Genomic DNA, 23816 nt, shown 5'->3' with positions numbered 1-23816 from the left:
AGGCTGTGGCAGGCTGAGATGTTCTCACTGTCCAGATCAATGTTCTTACTGCTCAAAAATTTAACAACTTGTGTCTCTAGTGTGAGTAGTTCTCCAGGTGGTGCATCCTCACCTTGCTGGTCGCTGGCTGCAGCCCTGGCATAGCTGCGATGGCTTGTATCCAGCCCAGTGATGATCAGATCATTTCCCCTGGAGTACTGCTCCAAGTCATCAATCCTTTCTTCAAGCAGATGGATCTTCTGGTCTTTAAGTTTGATTGTGGCCTTCAGCTCACGGACTTCTTCCACTAGGCCCATCAGACTGGCTTGCTGCTTAACCACTTTGCTGATCTCCTCAGACATGAAATTGAGCGTTTTTTTAATCTCTTCCAGCTCTTCTGCCAACTTTTTAGTTGTTGTCGCCATGTTTTCAACCTCTTTTACAAAAGGTATGCTCCAGGAAGCTTGAAGTTCTGTTGCTGGTCACTGTGTGCTCTCAGGCCTCTTTCAAAATTCACGGTCAAAAAACACCAGAACTCGTCAAATATCCTCAAAAAGTGAACCAAAAGAATACTTTATCACCAACAATGCTTTCATAGCACATGGATGGCACCAGTATTTTGGTGATTTTAAACAGATTTGCAAAGAGACTCTGACACAGGAAAATTAGTGGCAGCCATCTTGGAATTCGATGTAAGTAACTGTAAGTAACTGTAAGTAACTGTAATCAATTAAGTAGTAATTATAACTTAATAATTATAACTTAACCTGTGATTTGTAGTGAGAGTAGGGAACAGGTGGAGGAGATGATAGAAGAGTGGAGTTTGGAGTTTGTCCTGGAAAGGAGAGGAATAAAGATTAACCATAGCAGGACGGAGTATATGTGTGTGAATGAGAGGGACCCAAGTGGAAGAGTGAGGTTACAGGGAGAAGAGATACAGAAGTTGGAGAATTATAAGTACTTGGGGTCAACAGTTCAGAACAATGGAGATTGTGAAAAGGAGGTGAAGAAGCGTGTGCAGGATGGATGGAACGGGTGGAGAAAAGTGTCAGGCGTTATGTGGTAGAAGAGTTTCCGCTAAAATGAAAGGAAAGGTATACAAAACTGTGGTGAGACCAGCCATGTTGTTTGGCCTAGAGAGTGACCAGGATGGATAGGATCAGGAAGGAGTACATCAGAGGGACATTACATGTTAAGAAGCCTTGGAGATAAAGTCAGAGAGACCAGACTGAGATGGTTGGGACATGTCCAGAGGAGAGATAGTGAATATATTGGTAGAAGGATGCTGCCAGGTAGGAGGCGTAGAGGAAGACCAAAGAGGAGGTTTATGGATGTAGTGAAGGAGGACATGAGGGTAGTTGGTGTGAGAGAGACGGATGCAGAAGACAGGGTTGGATGGAGGAGATTGATCTGCTATGCAGTCATCTGAATTGGAAATAATTGTTGAAAAAAAGTTGCAAAGTTTCATGCAATCTTATCAGCATCCCTCCCTGCCGTGTCAGGAATCATTTATCAGGCGTGGGAGATTTGCTGGCTTACATCAACAATTAAGGAGGACTTCCCTTCTGCCTGCATGAAGGCTGTGTGTGTGTGTGTGTTTGTGAACAACCTTCAAATAGAAATGAATTTCACAACCTCTTTTAATTACGCCGCCTGGTTTTACTTTTATTACTGATGCGTGGACTGTACTCCCACCTCTTTGGGCATCATTAAACAACCCCTCCACAGTATTGCAAAAACTCTCCAACTCACGTCTACAATATTTTGGTTTTACTTCACGGTGGTGAAGAGGTTTGAATGGAAGACAGGTGTCTTTCGTCCATATAGATTAGGAGTACCGGTACTTTCTTAAAGAGACAGGACTCATTTGTATGTTTCATGGACATACTTACTCTTTGTTTATTTGGTAATAGTAATGGTAATGGTTTTATTTCATTTGAACATGCATCAGATTACAATTGAATGCATCCCATAATCAGTTCCCAGTTCCACATGTCCAAAAGGAGTAGGAAGAAGCAAAGCTTATTAAATCCTACCCCTCCATCTGGTACTTTTACAATCAGCAACTGTTATGTTTGTTCACTTCCTGCTTTCCATAATACAGTTTTTTTTTTAAATTTTGTTTTATTTTTTTAATTTTTAATTTTTTGTCTCGTACCAAAGTACGAGGTGATATGACCATACAATGACATTATGTGTCCATATAGTCCATATAGTCATACTGTCAACTGTCAATAAACATATGTTTATTAATTTGTCACTAATTAATCTAAAATCTCTTTATTTATTTTAAGTTAATATATTTATTATGTATTATATATTTTGTAATTATTAATTGATTTCTTCAGTAACTGTTAAATTTGATCACTTCCTGCTTTTCTAATATAGTTAAAAGTTTTTTTTTTTTTTTTTTTTTTTCCCATACCGTACGAGGTGATATGACCATACTATTACTTATTTATTAGTAGAAATAAATAATATAACTGTATTATGTACAGCAGGCCTACACTGTTTTCATGAAGTGATTGTTGGTTCAGCAAAAAAAAAACATCCAAGTAGGCTTCATTTATTTTAGGCTGCAGGCAGACAGTCGAGTCTGGGCCCAAATTCAATAATGAAATAATGACATTTATGCCGTGCCTTGGCTTTCTCTGCAGACCTCCACTGACCTCAATTATGCAAGTGTCCCTGCTGTCATCTCACCTGTCACTCTTCTTCTGCCCGTCACTCACTCTCTTAAAATATCTTCCTTTATCCATCTGACCAGTGGATTGAAAAGTACCAGGGCACCCATAGCATTAGCATGGGCACGATTCCACTTCATCTTCTCTCACCGTTTAGCTCTCACTCGCAGTAATTGATTGGAACACCGCTATATCCCAACACTGTATTACATTTTGTACTGATATTATGTGGAAGGAAACTCCTGAAACTCTTACAGTCGTTCCTCATTTATCTTGGTTAATTGGTTCCAGATCCGACTGTGATAAGTGAATGTCTGTGAGGTTGGAATCAATATCAATACATTTAATTTTTTCATAGTTAGAGCATAGGAAATCTGTTCATGGCTTCATTAAGATGGTTTATAATATTATTTGAGGCATGAAATAACACCACTATAGTCACCTTTACACCCTATTAGTGTTTGTTTTTAATCACACTACTGGATAATAGCTGTTAGCCTCTCCAATTTATTTATGCAAAACATAAGAACGTGTTTCAAACAGAGTGGAGAAAAAGGACAAAGACAAAAATGTACCACTTCCACACTGTATGAGAGGAGAACCTCATGCATCTCAGCCATGGCATGTTGGCTCAACAGCTCTTGGCAGTCAGTTTCCATGCAGTGTGAGGTGATGTAATTAAATGTTCCATCCATGTTCTATGATGCTTGTCATCAGACTAGGGAAGAAGGGTTATGCTGGAGCCTATCCCAGCTGACAATGGTCGCCAGCCGATCGCAACTTATATTTTATACTTTATGCTTATACTTATTTTTTAACTAATAATAGACCATTGTCAACCACAAAACATCCATTCATTCATTTTCTACCGCTTATCCTCAAGAGGGTCACAGGCGTGCTGGAGCCTATCCCAGCTGTCTTCGGGCGAGAGGCGGGGTACACCCTGGACTGGTGGCCAGCCAATCAAAGGGCACATATAGACAAACAACCATTCACACTCACATTCATACCTATGGACAATTTGGAGTGCCCAATTAACCTAGCATGTTTTTGGAATGTGGGAGGAAACCGGAGTACCCGGAGAAAACCCACGCATGCACGGGGAGAACATGCAAACTCCACACAGAGATGGCCGAGGGTGGAATTGAACTCGGGTCTCCTAGCTGTGAGGCCTGCGCACTAACCACTCGCAGAGTTGACTATAACCTATTAATGGCAAAAAAAAAAAACCTGCATATTTTGGGAAATTTCGTACACGTATTCATTTATTAATTTATTCATTTTTGAAAAACCGTGGTGCGGCACAGCGGTCCAGTGGTTAGCGCGCAGACCTCACAACTAGGAGACCAGGGTTCAATTCCACCCTTGGCCATGTCTGTGTGGAGTTTGCATGTTCTCCCCGTGCATGCGTGGGTTTTCTCCGGGTACTCCGGTTTCCTCCCACATTCCAAAAACATGCTAGGTTAATTGGCCACTCCAAATTGTCCATAGGTATGAATGTGAGTGTGAATGGTTGTTTGTCTATATGTGCCCTGTGATTGGCTGGCCACCAGTCCAGGGTGTTGGACCCCACGTCTTGCCCAAAGACTGCTGGGATAGGCTCCAGCACCCCCGGGACCCTCGTGAGGAAAAGCGATAGAAAATGAATGAATGAATGAAAAACCGTGATACAGTGAAGGAGAGATACTCGAACCCCGATATGACAAGGGACAACTGTCCATATTATTTCTAATCAGGGTCTCCGGTTTGGCTGCTGACCTGTCCAAAGACAGCTGGGATAAGCTCCAGCTTACCCCTCCGACAAAGGGAAAATGGATAGTTAGCCTGGCATGCACGTACGTAGTGAACCGTGATTATGGTGGCTCTTGCCTCAAAATGAAAATCAGAGTCTCCAAATGTCACATCATTGGGACCCGGGTTGGTTGTGTTTTGTCAGCTGTGACGGCGAGTCCCAGGCTGGCAGCATTTCAGAAACAGCTGAGGATGTAACCATTCCTTAGTCAGCATGGAATGTTATTCCAGTTATTTCAATACGTGCATGTTTGGTAATAAATACTTTAATTGTCTATGACATCCCAATACAAATGCATGAATTATTGATACCATGTCCACATGTCAGTGCACAAAGTATACCAGACAAAATGTTGTGTTTTAATTGTGTGACTTTCCGATAAAAGAGCATTGAAGTAACATTCTTGGAATTGTAAAACGTATTTACGTATATATTTTCTGTTACCCCGAGGCAAGACTTGACTTGCCATGTCGTCTGCACCTGTGCATGCACTACATCTGCACCGATACACACAAGCAAATATGTGCTTAAAGCAACAGGCCAGATGGGGATCTCCAGTGAGGTTCCCATGGCGGTGCATAGCTATGCGTACACGTGTGAGTGAGTGCATTCAGCTACCGTATGTGTGCTGAACACTTTCACCGCCACGCTAACCGTGCTCTATGGATCAAACAGAGGGCATCTTGTTCTCAAATGTGTCCACATGAATTTTGTTTTCTGCCGCAAAATCCGGGAAAACATACACACACACACACACATACACAGTACCTACACACACACATACCTGCATGGTCTCCCCTCTGCATATGAGACAGGTCTGTTATCAAAGCTGTCTGACTTGTTGCTGAGTGACTCATGTTATTTATTGGCAACGCAGGTCTCTAATGATATACCCCTGCTGAGATATTTTTAGTTCTGTTTGTGCGGGTGCCAAGACTGACTGACTAACAATTATTCAGCACGCTATCGTTCTGAGAAATTATGTCATTGTTGGACAAATGCAATATTCTCAAACTACAGAGTGCCCCTCAAGTCTAGATATATAATATATAGTACGCACACTATGCAAAACAATTTGAATGTACAATATTAATAAAATAGTTTCATTAAATAAATTAATGATTTTCAAAATTATCATTCAAAAATCAAAATATACACACATATTCAATGAATAAATTACGTTAATAGAATATATGTAAGGCTGCACGGCGGTCGAGTGGTTAGCACGCAGACCTCACAGCTAGGAGACCAGGGTTCAATTCCACCCTCGTCCATCTCTGTGTGGAGTTTGCATGTTCTCCCCGTGCATGCATGGGTTTTCTCCAGGTACTCCGGTTTCCTCCCACATTCCAAAAACATGCTAGGTTAATTGGTGACTCCAAATTGTCCATAGGTATGAATGTGAGTGTGAATGGTTGTTTGACTATATGTGCTCTGTGATTGGCTGGCAACCAGACAGCTGGGATAGGCTCCAGCACCCCCGTGACCCTCGTGAGGAAAAAGCGGTAGAAAATGAATGAATGAATATTAATTCAATAGTCTCATTAAATAAATTGATTTTCGAAATTATCATTCAAAAATACAAATATATACACATATTCAATGAATAAATTACATTAATAGAATATATGTAAGGCTGCACGGCAGTTGAGTGGTTAGCGCGCAGACCTCTCAGCGAGGAGACCCGGGTGGAATCAAACCCTGTTCTTCTAGCTGTGTGGCCTAACCACTCGTCCACCGTGCAGACTTGACTATGACTTATTATTGGTGACCTGGGTTCAATCCCACCCCCGGCCATCTCTGTGTGGAGTTTGCATGTTCTCCCCGTGCATGTGTGGGTTTTCTCCAGGTACTCCGGTTTCCTCCCACATTCCAAAAACATGCTAGGTTAATTGGTGACTCCAAATTGTCCATAGGTATGAATGTGAGTGTGAATGGTTGTTTGTCTATATGTGCCCTGTGATTGGCTGGCCACCAGTCCAGGGTGTACACCGCCTCTCGCCCGAAGACAGCTGGGATAGGCTCCAGCACCCCTTGCAACCATTGTGAGGATAATGGCAAAAACAATGGCAATTGAAGAGAGAAGGGGAGAGAGACAAACCATCTTAACACTTTAATAGGGTAGGTTTTTCCTCAAGAGAAATTTGGGTGTTCTAAAACGTTTGACCAGGCGTGTATATCAGGGAGATTTCTGCCATTTTGCCTTTGTTTTCTATGTAATGTAACGTTTAATTGAATCTGTGGAATATGCAACAGGCCAAGGTAAAACCAGCTGCAGACCACAAATGTCTTTGGACACCCCTGGCCTAATTTCCTGTGAACTAACAAAAACACATGATTGCCGTCTAAATGGCGGCTGCAGGATCTCATACGTTGAACTGTACGTGGAATGCAAAAGCTTATCAAAATCTCCAGCTGAAGCAGCAGCGGTTTCCTGACGAGACATGAAAACATTTCTCCACACAGAAGTTGGAGCAGGAAAAAGGATAGGTGAACGTGCACTCAGCAGGTTCTCTACTTGTCCATGTTTAGTCAGACCCCACCCTTGACACGGAGCTCATGTATATTATTATGTGCTATTCATGGCGTCCTTGGCCAGATTAGGGAGATTCTTCTTCGAAAAGCATGTCCTCCACCCTTTATTCAATCAATGCTAAATGTGGGAATTTTGTCACATGTGCACGGATCATAGGATGCGCATGATATGGGAATGAGTAAAGTGCACGCACACACACAGTTCAGTTCATTGGCTCATTGCTAGTCCTTTGGACACTTCAATGATAGTTTAATAGTTGCATAAAAGTAAATGGGGCCCAAACTCATTTTCTACCGCTTATCCTCACGAGGGTCGCGTGGGGTGCTGGAGCCTATCCCAGCTGTCTTTGGGCAAGAGGCGGGGTACACCCTGGACTGGTGGCCAGCCAATCACAGGGCACATATAGACAAACAACCATTCACACTCACATTCATACCTATGGACAATTTGGAGTCACCAGTTAACCTAGCATGTTTTTGGAATGTGGGAGGAAACCGGAGTACCCGGAGAAAACCCACACATGCACAGGGAGAATATGCAAACTCCACACAGAGATGGCCGAGGATGGAATCGAACTCCGGTCTCTTAGCTGCGTGGCCTGCATGCTAACCACTGGGGCTGCTGTGCAGACTTGACTATGACCTGTTATTGGCAAAAAAACCTGCATATTTGGGGAAATTTTGTATATGTTTTGCCAATATTATGACTAAATGAACTGAAATACAAATATAAGGCATTCATAATATAAGACAAAGTTCCGAGTATGAGTATCCGTATTCGATTATTTGATTATTAAGTATTAAGTATTCCGGTGTATAAATTGTACCCACAAAATTTTGAGAAAAAAACAGAAAAGTGCACCATTCAGTGTAATGAGAAAAAAACAACATTTTAAAGTTTTCCCATAATGCATTTTGCTTGAGAAAACCAGCTGGGATAGGCTCCAGCAACCCTCGTGAGGAAAAGCGGTAGAAAATGAATAAATGAATGAATGAATGGAGGAAAGCATGAAAAATGTAATGCTGCCTCTGTCCACCAGAGGTAACCAGCCGGCCAGGAGCCCAAGCCTAGAGGGAGGCTGATGTCATTGCAGCGCCACAATGAATACATTTCTCAGAAACAAAGTAGAAAATGTTGTTCTTTTTCATTTTTAACTTATATTGGGACATGTTTTTATATTTGTCAGGTACACAATTTTAGTATGAAGTTGCTGTGTGGTAAATGTAGTATTGTTAGGAAAGTGTTGATTGCGATTTTCAGTTGGTTGATATGATCATTGTGCTGATAGCCTGTGATTGGCTGAAGCCAAAGCAAGAGCTCTTGTTTCCTCACTGACTAGCGATTAGACACAGTATTGAAACAATAGATAATAGTTCTAAAGTAAAGATGCACAATATTAGAATTCAGCTATAAATTAGCCACACTGCTTTGTAAATCGCAGTGTTACGAAAGAAGTAGCAGCATTTACAGTATAATGTACAAGTAAATAAGTATTGCAACTATATAAGTGTTTAGTAAGTGTATCAAATAAAACAAAACATAGGCTTGGGGTACAGTATGTGTGTCAGTGTTGCCAGGTCGTACGAGCTTTCTCAAATGTACATATTTACGTACCTCTCTCTCATACTCATTCATTTATAGCCTTTATTTCATGTTATTTTTGTTGCATTCTGCCTCTTTTTGTCACAATAAAGCTAGCATAAAAACAATGTCGTGTTCAGGTGTTTGTAACTTACTAAGTCAGCAGGAGATTCTCTCCATTCTTGGAGGAAATCCAATCATCTAAAGACATCTGTTGAGAAAATGTGAGCGATTATCAAGTTTTTCTAAGCAAGTGGCTTTCTACTCCCGCTGATGCCAATGTTATTGTCCCATTAGGGACTCGCATGCGTTTTCTCCAGGCCTCCTGACTTGGCAGTGGAACAGGTTCATTGTTTCTGGCAGCAGAAAAATATACTCTACTGTGTATTGGAATACTACTGTTGCTTGAAAAACTGCATGACTTAAATTGTCATCAATAAATAACCCACATTCATGCATGGTTGTCCAAATAATAATGTGACAGGCAAATCATATATAGATATAAAACAGATACTATTTGATTGACATATGGAACCCCCTCTATTTTCAAGGGCTTTTAGAAATGTAATTTAACAAGGAAACAAAAAAACCCCAACAACAACAAAATTGAAAAAAAAAAAATCAGCAGGAATTTTGTAAGAATAAGGTCAAAATATTAGAAGAAAAAAAGCTGTCAAAGTTGTAGTTTTGCAAGAATGAAGTATGAGGAAATACAAGGAAATATAATATGATTTACGTCAAGTCATAATATTATGACAAACACACAAAACAATGAATAAAGTTTTAAATTTAGGAAAATTTAAATCAAAATATGGGAATACAGTCATCACTCGCTTATTGCTTATAAGAGTGAATTTCCGAGAAGTATAATTCAATATTAATAAACGTAATATTTTTGTTGGAAAACCATCGGAATCCTGTTCATGACTTTGTAAATACTGTACTTTTTACCATTATTAGAGCTCCGTAGACATCTAATAACACCCCTACAATCCCCTTTACACTCGTATTATTCTTTGTTTACACTCCATTGCGCAGGCTGGGGGTCACTGCATGGACGTAAAAGACATAGCATATTTTAGCAGCTATTTTTAGGTAAGGTTTTTTTTTGCATGAAGCTTTAAAATTTTAAAAAACATCGTCAGGCTAAGTATCTATAATAATAAAACAACTGGACATGTATATTTGACTAAAATCACTTTGTGGGATATATATCGTATATCGATAGTCAACCTAAATATATCGGTATATGAGTTTTTGGATGCCCAGCTCTCCTCTATCATGGTGGGCATGCCATGGCTGACTGCATTCAGCGTTCAGGTAATGTGATCTACTGTACTCTACTGTACTCTACTGTACTCCGTCTCATCAGTGTAACATTACTGCCGCCTAGTGACCATAATACTATGTCTATATTTCAGTATTTTTTGTCTAATAAAAGTCCATAGTCTACCACGAAACAGCAACGAGTATGTGAAATCATGAAAAGTGTATTCACTTAACGTGTCGTTATTTGGTGCCAAATGAACAAATCTAAATTGAACTGCCCATGCAGGCAGATGTGCAACTGTAATCATAATAATCAGAGGCAGCGTATTTCCTGAATGCCTCTAACATAAAAAAAAGATGTAAATAAACCGTCATCGGGTGGAAAGAAAATGATGCTAAATAGCTGTGATGAACACAAAACTTGCACCAGAAAGTCTACTGCTAACAATCAGCCCTCCCGCAACATGTTTTTATGACCTTCACCTGACATTTTCATGAGGTGCATTCTTGGTATTTATTACCCATGATGCAGTCCATCCTGAAGGGTAATTAGCATGTAGATATGGTGGTACCCATTCCACCTGCATGCTCAAGGTTTATCTGCTTATAAAATGTATATAGTTTGCTTGTGAACAAAGCATGAAGAGAAAATACTTGTTTTGACTTGACTTATTTGCATTCTTTGACTTCAAATAGTGAGCTCCAGCGCTGTCAGTCATCCTATTTGATGTGATCTACTGAGATAGACCGCCCATAAAGGTCAGCCGAGTGGAAGCGGTTTACTCATATTCAGGATGACACCTTGAAGCACCTGCAGCATCACCTCAGCACTTGACGATGATGCCAAGTTGTGTGCATGAATATAAACAATCTCTGTAATAATTCACATGCAGCTTGAGCTACGCTTATGAGGCTCTGATTTACTACCAGTGACGTGCGGAGAGGTTCATTGCTGGCAAATAATTCTTAGTCCCACATTTTTTTATTAACTGGAAAACATTTATGATCTTATCCCTTTTACTTGAATATGAAGCAGATTCACCCTTTCCAAGTTCTGATCACATTCTGGTGAGCTTGGATAGACAAACAACCATTCACACTCACATTCATAGCTATGGACAATTTGGAGTGGCCAATTAACCTAGCATGTTTTTGGAATGTGGGAGGAAACCGGAGTACCCGGAGAAAACCCACGCATGCATGGGGAGAACATGCAAACTCCACACAGAGATGACCGAGGGTGGAATTGAACCCTGGTCTCCAAGCTGTGAGGTCTGCGCGCTAACCACTCCACTGCCGTTCATTCATCCAGCGGAGCGTAAAAATATTTTTAATGCATTTGACTTGCTGCTCTCCAGCTGATACTCCTGCTGTAAAAGAAAAACATGCTGGGTTTTACTCTCTATGGAAGGACGGCAGTGACAAGCACCTTCCAGCTCATGCGCACCCCCACCTTAGGTTTCTACCGTCTATTTGCTCAGGAAGTGTACAAAGTCAGTGATTTTTATTGAAGAAAATGTTATAAACATTTGCAATCATATGGTAAATACACTCGTTTGGCATTTCAGTGCTACTAATTTAGCATTGATATGCGGTACCTGAAGCTACTTGGTTTTTCGGTCCAGTTACAGCCCATCCATTCATTTTCTGTACCGCTTATCCTCACATGCTGGAGCCTATCCTAGCTGTCTTCGGGCGAGAGGCGGGGTACACCCTGGACTGGTGGCCAGCCAATCACAGGGCACATATAGACAAACAACCATTCACACTCACATTCATACCTATGGACAATTTGGAGTCGCCAATTAACCTAGCATGTTTTTGGAATGTGGGAGGAAACCGGAATACCCGGAGAAAACCCACGCATGCACAGGGAGAACATGCAAACTCCACACAGAGATGGCCGATGGTCGAATGGAACTCCAGTGTCATATCTGTGAGGTCTGCGCGCTAACCACTAGTCCACCGTGCAGCTTACGGTCACAGCCGTTTTGGTTATTTCTGTACCATATTTTGATATGCATCCGCCCCCAGTCACCAGATCAATTCCACATTTGGTTACTGCAATTCTACATTTTGTTACTGTGTAGGTTATTGTTTTTGATGTACATATATTTACACTTATTTTGAACAGCACCTGCCGCTTTTATATTTATTATTTGTTATTCCTTGTTTTATTTTTATCCTTTTCCTTATTGTTATTTTTACTTTCTACAAAACGCATCGTGGAGTTGCATTCAAATTTTATTGTATGCAATATATATATAATATATCATAATATATATAATAATAATATAATATATATGCAATAAATGAAGGCAATACTGATTCTGATTCTGCCTGAAATATGGAGCAGGAGACAGGAAACACCAGACGGAAAACAGGAACTGACCAAAATAACATGACCTCTAATCAAAGATTTACTTATTTGGTACTCTTTGGCCATATTTTTGGGAGTAGGATTTTTTTTTTTTACCACAGCCTCTTAGCTCAGGCTAGTTTCCAAATGAAGAGCGCAATAAGAACGGCAACCGAGTTTGTTTTTCTGCTGTAGTGGTAATCATGAAGAATCTGCCACCACCGCAAAGCAGTGAGACATTATGGACCAGACTTAATTGCTCATGACCTTCAATTAGTGAGTGTTTATTTCAAAAGCCTATAATGGAAGACTATTTATTATGCCAGCGGTATGTTAGGTCACATCCTGGCATGTATTATAAAAGGTTCAACATTAAAGGACAAAATAGTGAAGCATATAATTAGGTCAGGGTTGAGGATTTTCTGTTTTGCCACCCACTGGGGGACAGAAATGTTTTCATGACCCAAATTTCAAATGCTATTGAGAAACCATTCCAGTTGTTTACATCATGGTAACATCATTTATAGGCAGACAACATGAGGGGTGGGTGATGTCGGGCATCTCAGGGGCTCGGGGGGGTCGGGGCCAGGTGGGTTGACTGGCCGGGTTGGTGGTGTGCTTCAGCAATGTTTTGCTGGGGTGTCCGATGTTCCCACTCTTCTTTTGTTGTTTTGTCTTATGTAAGATTATGTGATTATATGTGTGGAAAAAAATCACTTATTGAATTGATAACTCTTATGGCGTGGAGAAGGGGTAGGATTTAATGAGCTTTGCTTCTTCCTGCTCCTTTTCAGACATGTGTAGTAATGAGGTGTTGTGTGTGTGCATGTATGTGTGTATATATATATATATATATATATATATATATATATATGTAGATATGTGTGTATGTATATGTATGTATATATGTGTGTATGTATATGTATATATATATACGTATATATATATAGATAGATAGAGATATTGTAAGTGTATATGTGAGAAAGAATAATGTAACATAGTATGCATGTCTGAAATAAATTAAGAAAAGAAAGAAAGAAAGAAACGGAGGCGGCACGGCGGTCCAGTGGTTAGCGCGCAGACCTCACAGCTAGGAGACCAGGGTTCAATTCCACCCTCGGCCATCTCTGTGTGGAGTTTGCATGTTCTTCCCGTGCATGCGTGGGTTTTCTCCGGGTACTCCGGTTTCCTCCCACATTCCAAAAACATGCTAGGTTAATTGGTGACTCCAAATTGTCCATAGGTATGAATGTGAGTGTGAATGGTTGTTTGTCTATATGTGCCCTGTGATTGGCTGGCCCAAAGACAGCTGGGATAGGCTCCAGCACCCCCCGCGACCCTCGTGAGGATAAGTGGTAGAAAATGAATGAATGAATGAATGAAGAAAGAAACGAATATCTATTTGTACTGTACAGACTAAACTGAAAGCAGAAAAATGCAACAAAATGGAGAGCAATAAAGCATACATGCTTATTCAGGACTTTCTGTTGGCAAGTCTGCAGTATTATTGTATGTCTTATCTAACAAAAGACCAACAGTGAAGTCATTACAGGTTGCTTTTTCAGGCTTCTGATCAGACAAAATAAACATGACACTGTTTTTGAAAGGATCCGTGTTGGTGTGGCCTAAAATACCTTATCTTTCATATTTTCTCTTACAGATCAGTCTTATAGCCACTCCCTGTGAAGTCGCTACTTGCCGCTACGAAGCAGGAGGTCTGAGCCACCTCGGAAGGCCTCTGGTGTGAAGTTGGTCCGTGGGAAGCCAAGAGATGAAGATATGTTTTGTGTTTGTGGCAGCGCTGCTGTTCTGCACCGTACGAGCATGTGAGTTACGGGCAAGATTTCTACTGGTTTTTATTCGATGGGAATCTGCAAACTAAGAAAAGTACAACTTAGATATGTTAGGGAAGAGATTTGTCCATCTATTCCGGGATTGAGTATGTTTACCGAGTAGTTAACTTTTGCACTTTTACTCCCCTGCCGTTTGTTTTCTGACTCATCACCATACATAATTTTTGACAGACGTCTACTCTGTCCTCAGAAATACCGCCTGCAGCATCTGCTCCAATAACTAAACGTACAGCAGCTGTCAAGAACCATGATGGATTACTCCCTAAAATACCATCAGTGCTGCTCAATATGATGCCAAGCCCAAAGCTCAGGGTGCTCCGAGCAGGTTTCAGAGCTTTTTGTTGCATCTTCTAAGTCTTACCTCTAGCTACGTATTGGAAGATTGACAGCAGGAACATTGGCCTTGGAGTACAGACAAGATCATTAACAGCCTTATTTATGCAGACGCATCCACGAAGCCTCGTTGTGCCAGAAACACACAACAGGAATGTGTGAAACTAGGTTGTTCAGTGTCTCCTGAGAGCCAATATCCACAAATGGGAAAAAACATGGGAATAGTGGTGAACCTTCTCAGGAGTGGTTGGTCAACCAAAATTACCACAAGAGCGCGACGTCGACTCTTTCAAAGAATTGCAGGCCTCACTTGCCGCAGTGAAAGAGGACGTAATATACTTATTTTTGGCCGTTTGTGTTGCGTTGTGGAGCAGAAGAAAGTTTTGATGATGATGATGTAGCCCTTTATTCTTGTCACTTATACAGAAGTACAAGCAAAATACATATACAACATACAACATACTATGCAGTGAGACAAGGGGTGACAGGACAGGATGATTGGGCGATGAAGGGGGGGAAGAAGTGGGACAACACTAGGAGAGGGGAGGGAAAAAAAAACAACAACTCCAAACTAGACTCTTAAAGTCTTTTGTAGATCTTTCAGAATCTGCACCTATTCCTCCCTGTATTTCCTCTGCTTTTTCATTTATTCCACCCAGGACTCGCTTCCGGACACTCCTACTCCGCTGTGATTGGTCACACTCCCAAGACAAAACAGTGCAAACAGCTTACAGTACCTGTACACGCCTATATAAGGAAATCTGGCTCATTGTGATGTCATAGTGAGCCAGTGTTAGAAAAAAACTCTCTAAAACCGAGCGTTCATAGCCATCCCAAACATTTTTTAGGGTTCACCTCATTATCTGAAACTTTGGCATTTTCCAACACGAGAATACAACATTCTTACTACATTTATAGGTCAGAAAAGTGGAAAAAGCATAATAGGTCCCCTTTAAGGTCCGTGGTCATGTCTCCACGATAAGAAAGGCAACGGACAAAAATGAAAGAAGACAAAAACTACTCCTGAACAAAAAAAAAACATTATAGGCTTGTCTCAATTTTGCCAAAACAATTTTAATGATCCCCAAGACCTTTGGGAAAATAGTCTGTGGTCTGACGAGAAAAAAGTTGAACTTTTTGGAAGGTGTGTATGTACTAATATTTCAATTTGTTTGATGATTTAAACATTTAAGTGTGACAAACATGCAAACAAAAGAAATCAGCACAACACTGTACATACAAAAACAATAATAAACAGCAGTTCCAAGAGACAAGCATGTTGGTAGCAGGCATTGTATGACATTTGCCTTTCACCTCAGCAGAGGATGGACATGAATGTCAATGACAACACACGGCCATAGGAGTCTTTTGTAAGTCAACTTCACATTTACAGGAGACACTTTCACGCTTTGCCTCTCTAATAAAAGGACACGCACAAAAACGAAATCCAATTTTCCCATTGAAGGACATCAGTTGTGCACATGGAGTCAGCCTTGCGACTGTACTAGCTCATCTCTCAACTTCACAGCTTTTCAACATCCCATCCTGCCTCATGTTCTTCAATGGAAAGACTTCTGAAAAAGTATTATCATCAGAACAATGATGCCCAATGTGCTTGGAATGGCTCATACTAAAAAATGTGATTTTTCACCTATATCACAAAGCTGAGATGCATTTTTTTCTTGAAACGTATTTAACTACTTAGCATATCTTAGGTTTGGACACAAAGATGTACAAACTGATCTCTTCTAAGCAGCTAAAATGTATTGGATCTCTGAGAAGGTAATGATAGATTGACTGTGTCTTGAGACGGATCTGCCTCATGTATGGCAGAATGTTCCAATCAGAGGATGCCAGCACCCTTGGTCCAGCAGCCATTACTCACAGCAGACGGCAGAATCTATCCCATTGCTTCTTGCCTCTTATCAATCTGCGTTAATCCACTGGAAAATCTATTTGAGATCCGCAACCAGTGGATGTCACTGATAGAGCCATCTGGCTGCAGGGAATGAGATAACCATCATACACATTGAGGACAAGATAGAAACTCTTGTCGAAAGACACTAACACAATAATACACTTCAATTAGGCTTGTCGGTCACAGTGACCACGTTTCCATGCGCACAATATTGCAGTTAAGGATGATGTTCCATCCACCAGGAATAAAAGTACAGTGGATCTCTACACAATCACGATTCAGCATTCAAGATTCCCCCCAGATTTGCAGATATTCTTTCGCCCTAATACATGCCGGGGTCCCTCTCATCATTGTCGGAGTCAGTTTTGTTGTGAGGTGGCTGTTGAGCAATGATCGAACAACAGTTAAAGCACATACCTTAGCCCAAGCATCCACAATCTAGTCACATATAGCGGCGTAACTCACCCGGCGCAGCCTCCATGTTTGCCATCTTTCACCTCTCAAATGTGAATATTTTTAATTTCTCGAGCCATCCATGAAAGCAGACCTATTATATTTTGAGCAATATTTAAAATAACCATAATGCACACCGTGTATGTGCATTCTGAGAATAAATCCTTTCTATGATTTGGTCGATCATATTTGTGAATAATATTTGGCTGCAGACGCCCTAATGATGTAAATGATGTCATTGTGTGATTTGCATCATTGCTGTATGTGTATGGAATTGTAAGGAAGACAAGTGAGTGGAATAATCCCTTGTTTATGGAAGTTAATTGGCGGTCGAGTGGTTAGCGCGCAGACCTCACAGCTAGGAGATCAGGGTTCAATTCAACCCTCGGCCATCTCTGTGTGGAGTTTGCATGTTCTCCCCGTGCATGCGTGGGTTTTCTCCGGGTACTCCGGTTTCCTCCCACATTCCAAAAACATGCTAGGTTAATTGGCCACTCCAAATTGTCCATAGGTATGAATGTGAGTGTGAATGGTTGTTTGTCTATATGTGCCCTGTGATTGGCTGGCCACCAGTCCAGGGTGTAACCCGCCTCTCGTCCGAAGACAGCTGGGATAGGCACCAGCACCCCCCGCAACCCTTGTGAGGAAAATCGGTAGAAAATGAATGAATGAATAAATGAATGAAGGCTTAATGCTCTTAAAAGTCTGTAAAAATGTTGTGCTACTTGAGTAAGCGCTCCGCTTGATTGACTGTCCCATTTCCCGCTGACACAGCAACGTAATACGTACACTGGCAGCAATAAGCCAATCAGAGAACATGACATAATACGTACAGTACTTAGGCTCAACGTCGGCCACGCCACCAGGGCTGCAAAACAACAGCTACTGTGAAAATTCAAGAGAAGAGGATTAACAAAAGAACTTCAACTGCTGGACATCAATTAATGTCGATTATTTTCCACCTTAATTGGGATGCCTTTGTCTTCCAGCACAAGACGTATGCTCCAGTCCTTAGGTAAAAAATGCTGACAGTAAACAAGTATCTTGTTGAGTCTCCATCGCGAAATGGAGAGCTAGGTATCTACTCTTCTGTCTGTTCCATCTGGGATTTATGCTGAGACGAGCGGCTACCGAGTTGTTGTGTTCCTCTGACAGATAAATCGATTTTTTTTGTGTTAGCTGCTACAACAACAGTACCGCTGTAGCTTGGTTAAAATACAGTCAGTTATGTAAATGGACACTGTTGCCGTTTTTGGTTAGGGCTTTAGCACACATGATGTGCATTGTTAGCTAACTCATACTAACTTGTTTTTGTTTTGTTGTTTAACATAAGGATTGTGAATTGTGAATAGGGGTCATTGCTTCACCAGCCATGAAGCTCACCGCAAGTCACTGGCCAACAGGTAGCACCAAATGTATTTGTGGCCATCCAAATGCATTTGTGGCAGGCCGTCACACTGTTCAAACGGCTGCTGTTGCGGATGCTTGTTTTGAATAACAATGTAGCTACGATGATATTTATGCGACCTCCACAATGTGTCCCCACATCTCTGTAATAGGATGTGATAAGCAAACTTAAGAATATGTGCTCAAGCAATCTTGGCTGATGGAAATATTAAATCCGATGTAATTATTTTTTTTTCTTTGTTAAGTACATGACTGGAATAAAACTGTCACTTCAGATAACAGAACAAGCATGACGCTTTTTAAAGGAATTATAATTGAGTTTAGTATAATTAAGCTTATCTATGTGAAATAATTTCCTAACCACATGCTGTTCAAATTCATACTTGTTATGTTTTTGATTGCTGTTTTTTTGGCAGTACTTTTTAGCAGTGCTCCAGAAGAACTCGTGTTAGAACAAGGGGTGGCTGATTACGATTCGTAGGCCTGCGATGTGATGATCTTGAAGTATTTTTCTATTATCATCATGTATTTATGCATCAATGTTTCTATATGTAATTTCTTTTTACTCAATGTGTACTACTAAAACAAATCCTATTTGTAGTGATCCACAATTTAAATAAACTTAAAACAGATGATTTTACTTCTATTATCTTTTAATCATTTGAACTTTACATCTACCAACAGATTTCCCGTTGCACAGAATCAGTTTTTTAGAAGTGAATTTAGTTTTTTCTTGTTGTTTCTTTCAGTGTGTCCAGACAAAGAGCCAGGACTAAAGCCATGGATGCCTGGACATAGTGAGCATCATCGTGTCGTCATTGGTTACGGCAGGAAGGTTCTCCTCACCACTTCTGCTACCGTACACTCCATTGAGATCCAAAATGGAGGTAAGAATAAACAATAATAACATATTCCCATAATGGTGTGAATTCTGAAGTTAATTCACATACAGCATGTTACTCAAACATATAATATTATGTTATACTGTATACACATATATACTACATATAACATGTTACATACATATTTTATTAGGGCTGTGAAAATGTCATAACGCATTAACAGCAACTAATTTATTTCATTAATTGCGTAATTATTATTTTTTTGAGTAATTAACGCATGCGCATCATGACAAGCCACCGCTCTGTTATGAGGACAGACGGCGACACAGTGTATCTCCCCACAGAGTCACGCAGACTCTGTCGTCTCTTTATAACATTATTCTGAGCTGAACACATCAACAACAGTGCAATTCATACACTATTTATGTATCTCAACTGTAAACATAAACACGTCTACTTCGTTCGTCATCGGAACACTTCCTCACTAAACAGATCTCGAGATGCTTTCACTGACACCCCGAACATCACAACAACCTGCGAGCTGCATCTCATTTTTTTCGTTGTTATTCTTGTTTAAATCACAATTACATGTAAACAGGAAAGGACAATATATTTTAAAATATTTTAAATATTTGTACGAAAGACCGGTTTACTTGTGTCTATTGTCTTTTGCTGCTTTAAGTGAACATGATTAAACGCACTCCCGTTTATGACACGAGATGGGCACCTGAATGCACCAGGGCAGTCGCGTAGATGTGAGAGTTGTCGTAACATTTCATGTTCAACTAATAATGTGCGCTTAACGCGAATAACCTGGTTATTTCTCATTCTTTCAATACTAGACGCTTTTTGCACCGTCATATTGGAGTGTGTTGGGATTCAGGTGCAGAGCTGGTCGCTAACTGCTGAGCTAAGTTAGCCATTGCCACTAATTTGTGCTATTGCTAGCATGCGATTTCAGTGTGTTTAGTGTGCTGCTTATAACTGAGATGTTATGTTGCTAACTGCTAGCTTTATAAGCATTGCAGTAGGGTTGACGAATATCATTAATTATTCACAATAAGATATAGTTAAAGGCAAATTGTCTATTTTAGAAGTGTGTATCAACTGGTAGCCCTTTGCATTCATCAGGACCCAAGAAGTAACTGTTTCAAAAAGGTTGGTGACCCCGGTATAAAACAGAAATGCAAAAAAAAAAAAAAAAAACAATAAGTGGATATAAGTAAATAAGTGGATGTTCTTGTCCCTCACCTTTAAACCCTTAACTCTCAGTATATTTTATCACATTTAACGATGCTGGGAAATCCCATAAAATTCACTCAAAACATGTGAAGTCATGTTAAACGAGTGGAGGTTTTGAACGCAACTCCTCATTGCTCATAATAAAACAGTTCAGGTCTGGTTCAAGTAACCTGCTATTAAAGGAATCATCCATTCATCCATCCATCTTCTATGCCGCGTATCCTCAGTAGATTCGCGGGGGTATGCTGGAGGCTATCCCAGCTGACTTCAGGTGAGAATTGAGGAAAAAGCGGTAGAAAATGAATGAATGAATGTTAGGTACAGGGATTTTCAGACATGTGTGCTATTTCTTAATTTGATTAAAATTTTGGAGCTGTTAGTACATACAAATATACATAATCCTTCACTATAATTTGTCTTTCAATAAAAATACAGTAAAAATGGGCATGTTTCAGACATAGTGAGACATGGTGATTAATCATGACTAATTAATTTGAAAACGAATTAATCTGATTTAATCTGTAACATGTTTTGGTACAGTATTTCAGTGCAGTTCAATTCCTACACAAATGCTTCATGTTTTGTTTACTCAGTGGAATATTTCCTGGATAAATGGCATTGCACACACCCGTGCTAGAGTACATAACGAAGAGTCGTCATGAGTCTTTGTCTCTCACAAAAAAGGGGATTAGTTGTCTTGTGTTTTCTTCGATGATTTCAAAGCTTTCTGCTCCGTTTAAGCGGCAAGCACCTTCATAGAAGATGTTCTTCAAAGTGAAGATTTGTGCTATTATGTCATGAAATGTGCAAAATGCAAGGGTCTGTTTCCTGGTGATCAAAGAGGCTAATGTGGCAAAAACAAGACCTACGCCTGTACTGTGGAGTACTGTGGAGCTCCTGTGGTAGAGGGGACAAATAGGATAGGAAGGGTAGGAAACAGAAGGTGTCTGTGAGCACCGGAGCATGAAAACTGTGCCAGAAGGCTTCAATGCGACCTCTCCATCTTTTCTCTCTTTATTTGTGTCTCCCACCTGTGCAGGAAAGCTGGTGATTGCTGACACCAACCGGCCCATTCTTCTTCGAACAAAACACATTCTTATTGGGAACAAAGGGGCATTGCACATTGGAAGCCCAGATTGTCCGTACAAGGGCAACCTCACCATTTCACTGTTTGGAAGGTAAACTACATTGAAAACATGCAAATACAAGATTTGTATCAAATATGTATATACAGTGTTTATTATGTATTCATTTGTATTTCTTTTTTTGCCACATAAGGCACGAAGACCAAAATAAAATTTTCATTCACTCCTTTGGAGTGGTTTCTCTCCGGGTACTCCGACTTCCTCTTACGTTCCAAAAATATGCATACTCGGTTAATTTGAGATTCTCAATTGTCCATAAGTATGTGAATTTGAATGGTTGTTTGCCTATTTAACCTTCTTTCTATAATTAATACACATTCACATTATACACCAGTGCAGAAAAAAACATGTTTTCTACTATATTAGTTTTCTCCTTCTGTGTTGCTGATTTTATTATTCATAAGAACATATCTGCACACTGCTGCTCTCAGGTCAGATGACAGTGATCAGGAGCACACCTACTTTGGCCGCAAGTACATCGGCGTGGGGACTGGGGGTTCTTTGGAGATCCACGGGGCCAAGAAGCTGTCATGGACTTTTCTTAACAAAACCCTTCACCCTGGAGAGAGCAAGCAAAACAAGTACCTGTTTGAGAGGAGCTGGGGGAACCGAGGCATGATTGTCCACGTCGTTGACCCCAAGAATGGGGAGGTTTTGAGAGACGACAGGTGAGACGGGATGCAAAGCCGAGTGCTAAAGATCCCTGAGTGTTCTGTATTGCGTTCAAATGTTAATGAAATTCATTGTGTTAATTTTGATAGCCCCAGTGAAAACCCTGTATCTCTAAATAACGGGTTGTGTAACATCTAAGAAAACCTCCAGACATTGTATCCACAGTAACTTTGATTTCACAACCCGTAGATTTGACACGTATCGCAGCAAGGAGGAGAGTCATCGGCTTGCAAAGTATGTCGACGACGTGGAGACGGGCCTCATCGTCGCCATGGTGGTCAGTGATGAGGCCTCAAACAACTTAGAGGACTCGGCCAAAAGGATCATCACCAAACTTGGCAGTCAGCACATCGGAAGTTTAGGATTTAGGTAAGCCCATGACATAAATAATTCAAAGATCTATGACAGGGGGGTTTGGCCAGTACTAAAAAATGAAAGGATGCAACACACATGCCGAGACGTATATTTCAAGAAAAACAGCATCTCAGCTTTGTGATATAGGTGGTATATTATTATGAACTTCAGTATTTGCTCTTTTGATTTTTCTGGTTAGACTTAGGGCTGTCAAAGTTGACGCGTTAATGGCACATTAACAGAAGTTTGATTGAAGCAGAAATAGAGAAATAAAAGAGTATTTAGATTGGTAAAGTCAGCTTCAAAGACCTGGAAGATGGCTCTTGTGGCAAGACCAAAGGTATTTGTATCTACTGTTGTTGTGTTTGACTTATCACGGATTCCATGGCCTGCCAGAGACTGGAGCAGTGCAGCTATTGTTTTTATTGCCATATACAGTGCTACCTTGGCATTGTTGGTTAAATAAAAGGCAAATAAAGTGTTTTTATTTAGTGTTTTTATTTTCAAAAAGTCCATATAATACCATTCTGTTATGTTTTAAAAATTTAATCACTTCTGGCGGTGCGAAGTAAGTCGGCTGGTTGATTTTTGGTTTCAATACCAAGATTGAAGTACAAACGGAACACTCGTGTTGCAGTTACAGATTCGTTTGTTTTGATAAACGTTTCCGCAATGAAAGCGCGATGCTCACCAGTCCAATTCATGGCAGCAACTGACAAAGAAATGAAAAACAATGGCATTGTAAAGAAACAAAGCAAAATGGCATTGTATGTACTGTTAAAAAATAAAATTTTTTTGTTTCTTTACTTTATTTGCCTTTTATTTAACCTACAGATGTGTAAGATAATTTTGCCTGACCCTGTAAGATTGGAGTTACAGCTGCTATTGACGGGCTGTCAATGTGATGACCGTGTTTGAAGTCCAGTGTTGTGCTAGCATTAGCGATTTAGCATCGAACTAGCTAGGGGAAGATTGTCAACACCTTGTTAAAACATACGTACATTACGGCAATGTGATTGATCGTATTTATGATGTATTGTATAAAACTAGGGCTGCACGGCGGTCGCGTGGTTAGCGCGCAGACCTCACAGCTAGGAGACCAGGGTTCAATTCCACCCCTCGGCCATCTCTGTGTGGAGTTTGCATGTTCTCCCCGTGCATGCGTGGGTTTTCTCCGGTTTACTCCGGTTTCCTCCCACATTCCAAAAACATGCTAGGTTAATTGGTGACTCCAAATTGTCCATAGGTACGAATGTGAGTGTGAATGGTTGTTTGTCTATATGTGCCCTGTTATTGGCTGGCCACCAGTCCAGGGTGTACCCCGCCTCTCGCCCGAAGACAGCTGGGATAGACTCCAGCACCCCCACGAACTTTGTGAGGATAAGCGGTAGAAAATG

General features: G+C 40.5%; 1 protein-coding gene across 1 annotated transcript in view; it reads left to right on the top strand.

Moving 5' to 3' along the window:
• Positions 1 to 23816, top strand: part of cemip (cell migration inducing hyaluronidase 1) — a 121172-nt gene that overhangs the window by 56682 nt on the left and 40674 nt on the right. Inside the window, exons 2-6 of the mRNA XM_058077488.2 lie at positions 13861 to 14026; positions 18914 to 19051; positions 21288 to 21426; positions 21825 to 22061; positions 22255 to 22434. Of these exons, the coding sequence (XP_057933471.2) occupies positions 13972 to 14026; positions 18914 to 19051; positions 21288 to 21426; positions 21825 to 22061; positions 22255 to 22434 (749 nt within the window). The 5' untranslated portion in view covers positions 13861 to 13971. The remainder of the gene's footprint in view (positions 1 to 13860; positions 14027 to 18913; positions 19052 to 21287; positions 21427 to 21824; positions 22062 to 22254; positions 22435 to 23816) is intronic.

The sequence above is a fragment of the Doryrhamphus excisus genome, linkage group LG1 (genome assembly GCF_037039965.1).
Source record: "Doryrhamphus excisus strain RoL-2023G ecotype Guam linkage group LG1, RoL_Dexc_Guam_v1.1, whole genome shotgun sequence".
NCBI lineage: Eukaryota > Metazoa > Chordata > Actinopteri > Syngnathiformes > Syngnathidae > Doryrhamphus > Doryrhamphus excisus.
The sequence above is the reverse complement of the archived record's forward strand: the minus strand, read 5'-3'. Positions and strand labels throughout refer to the sequence as shown.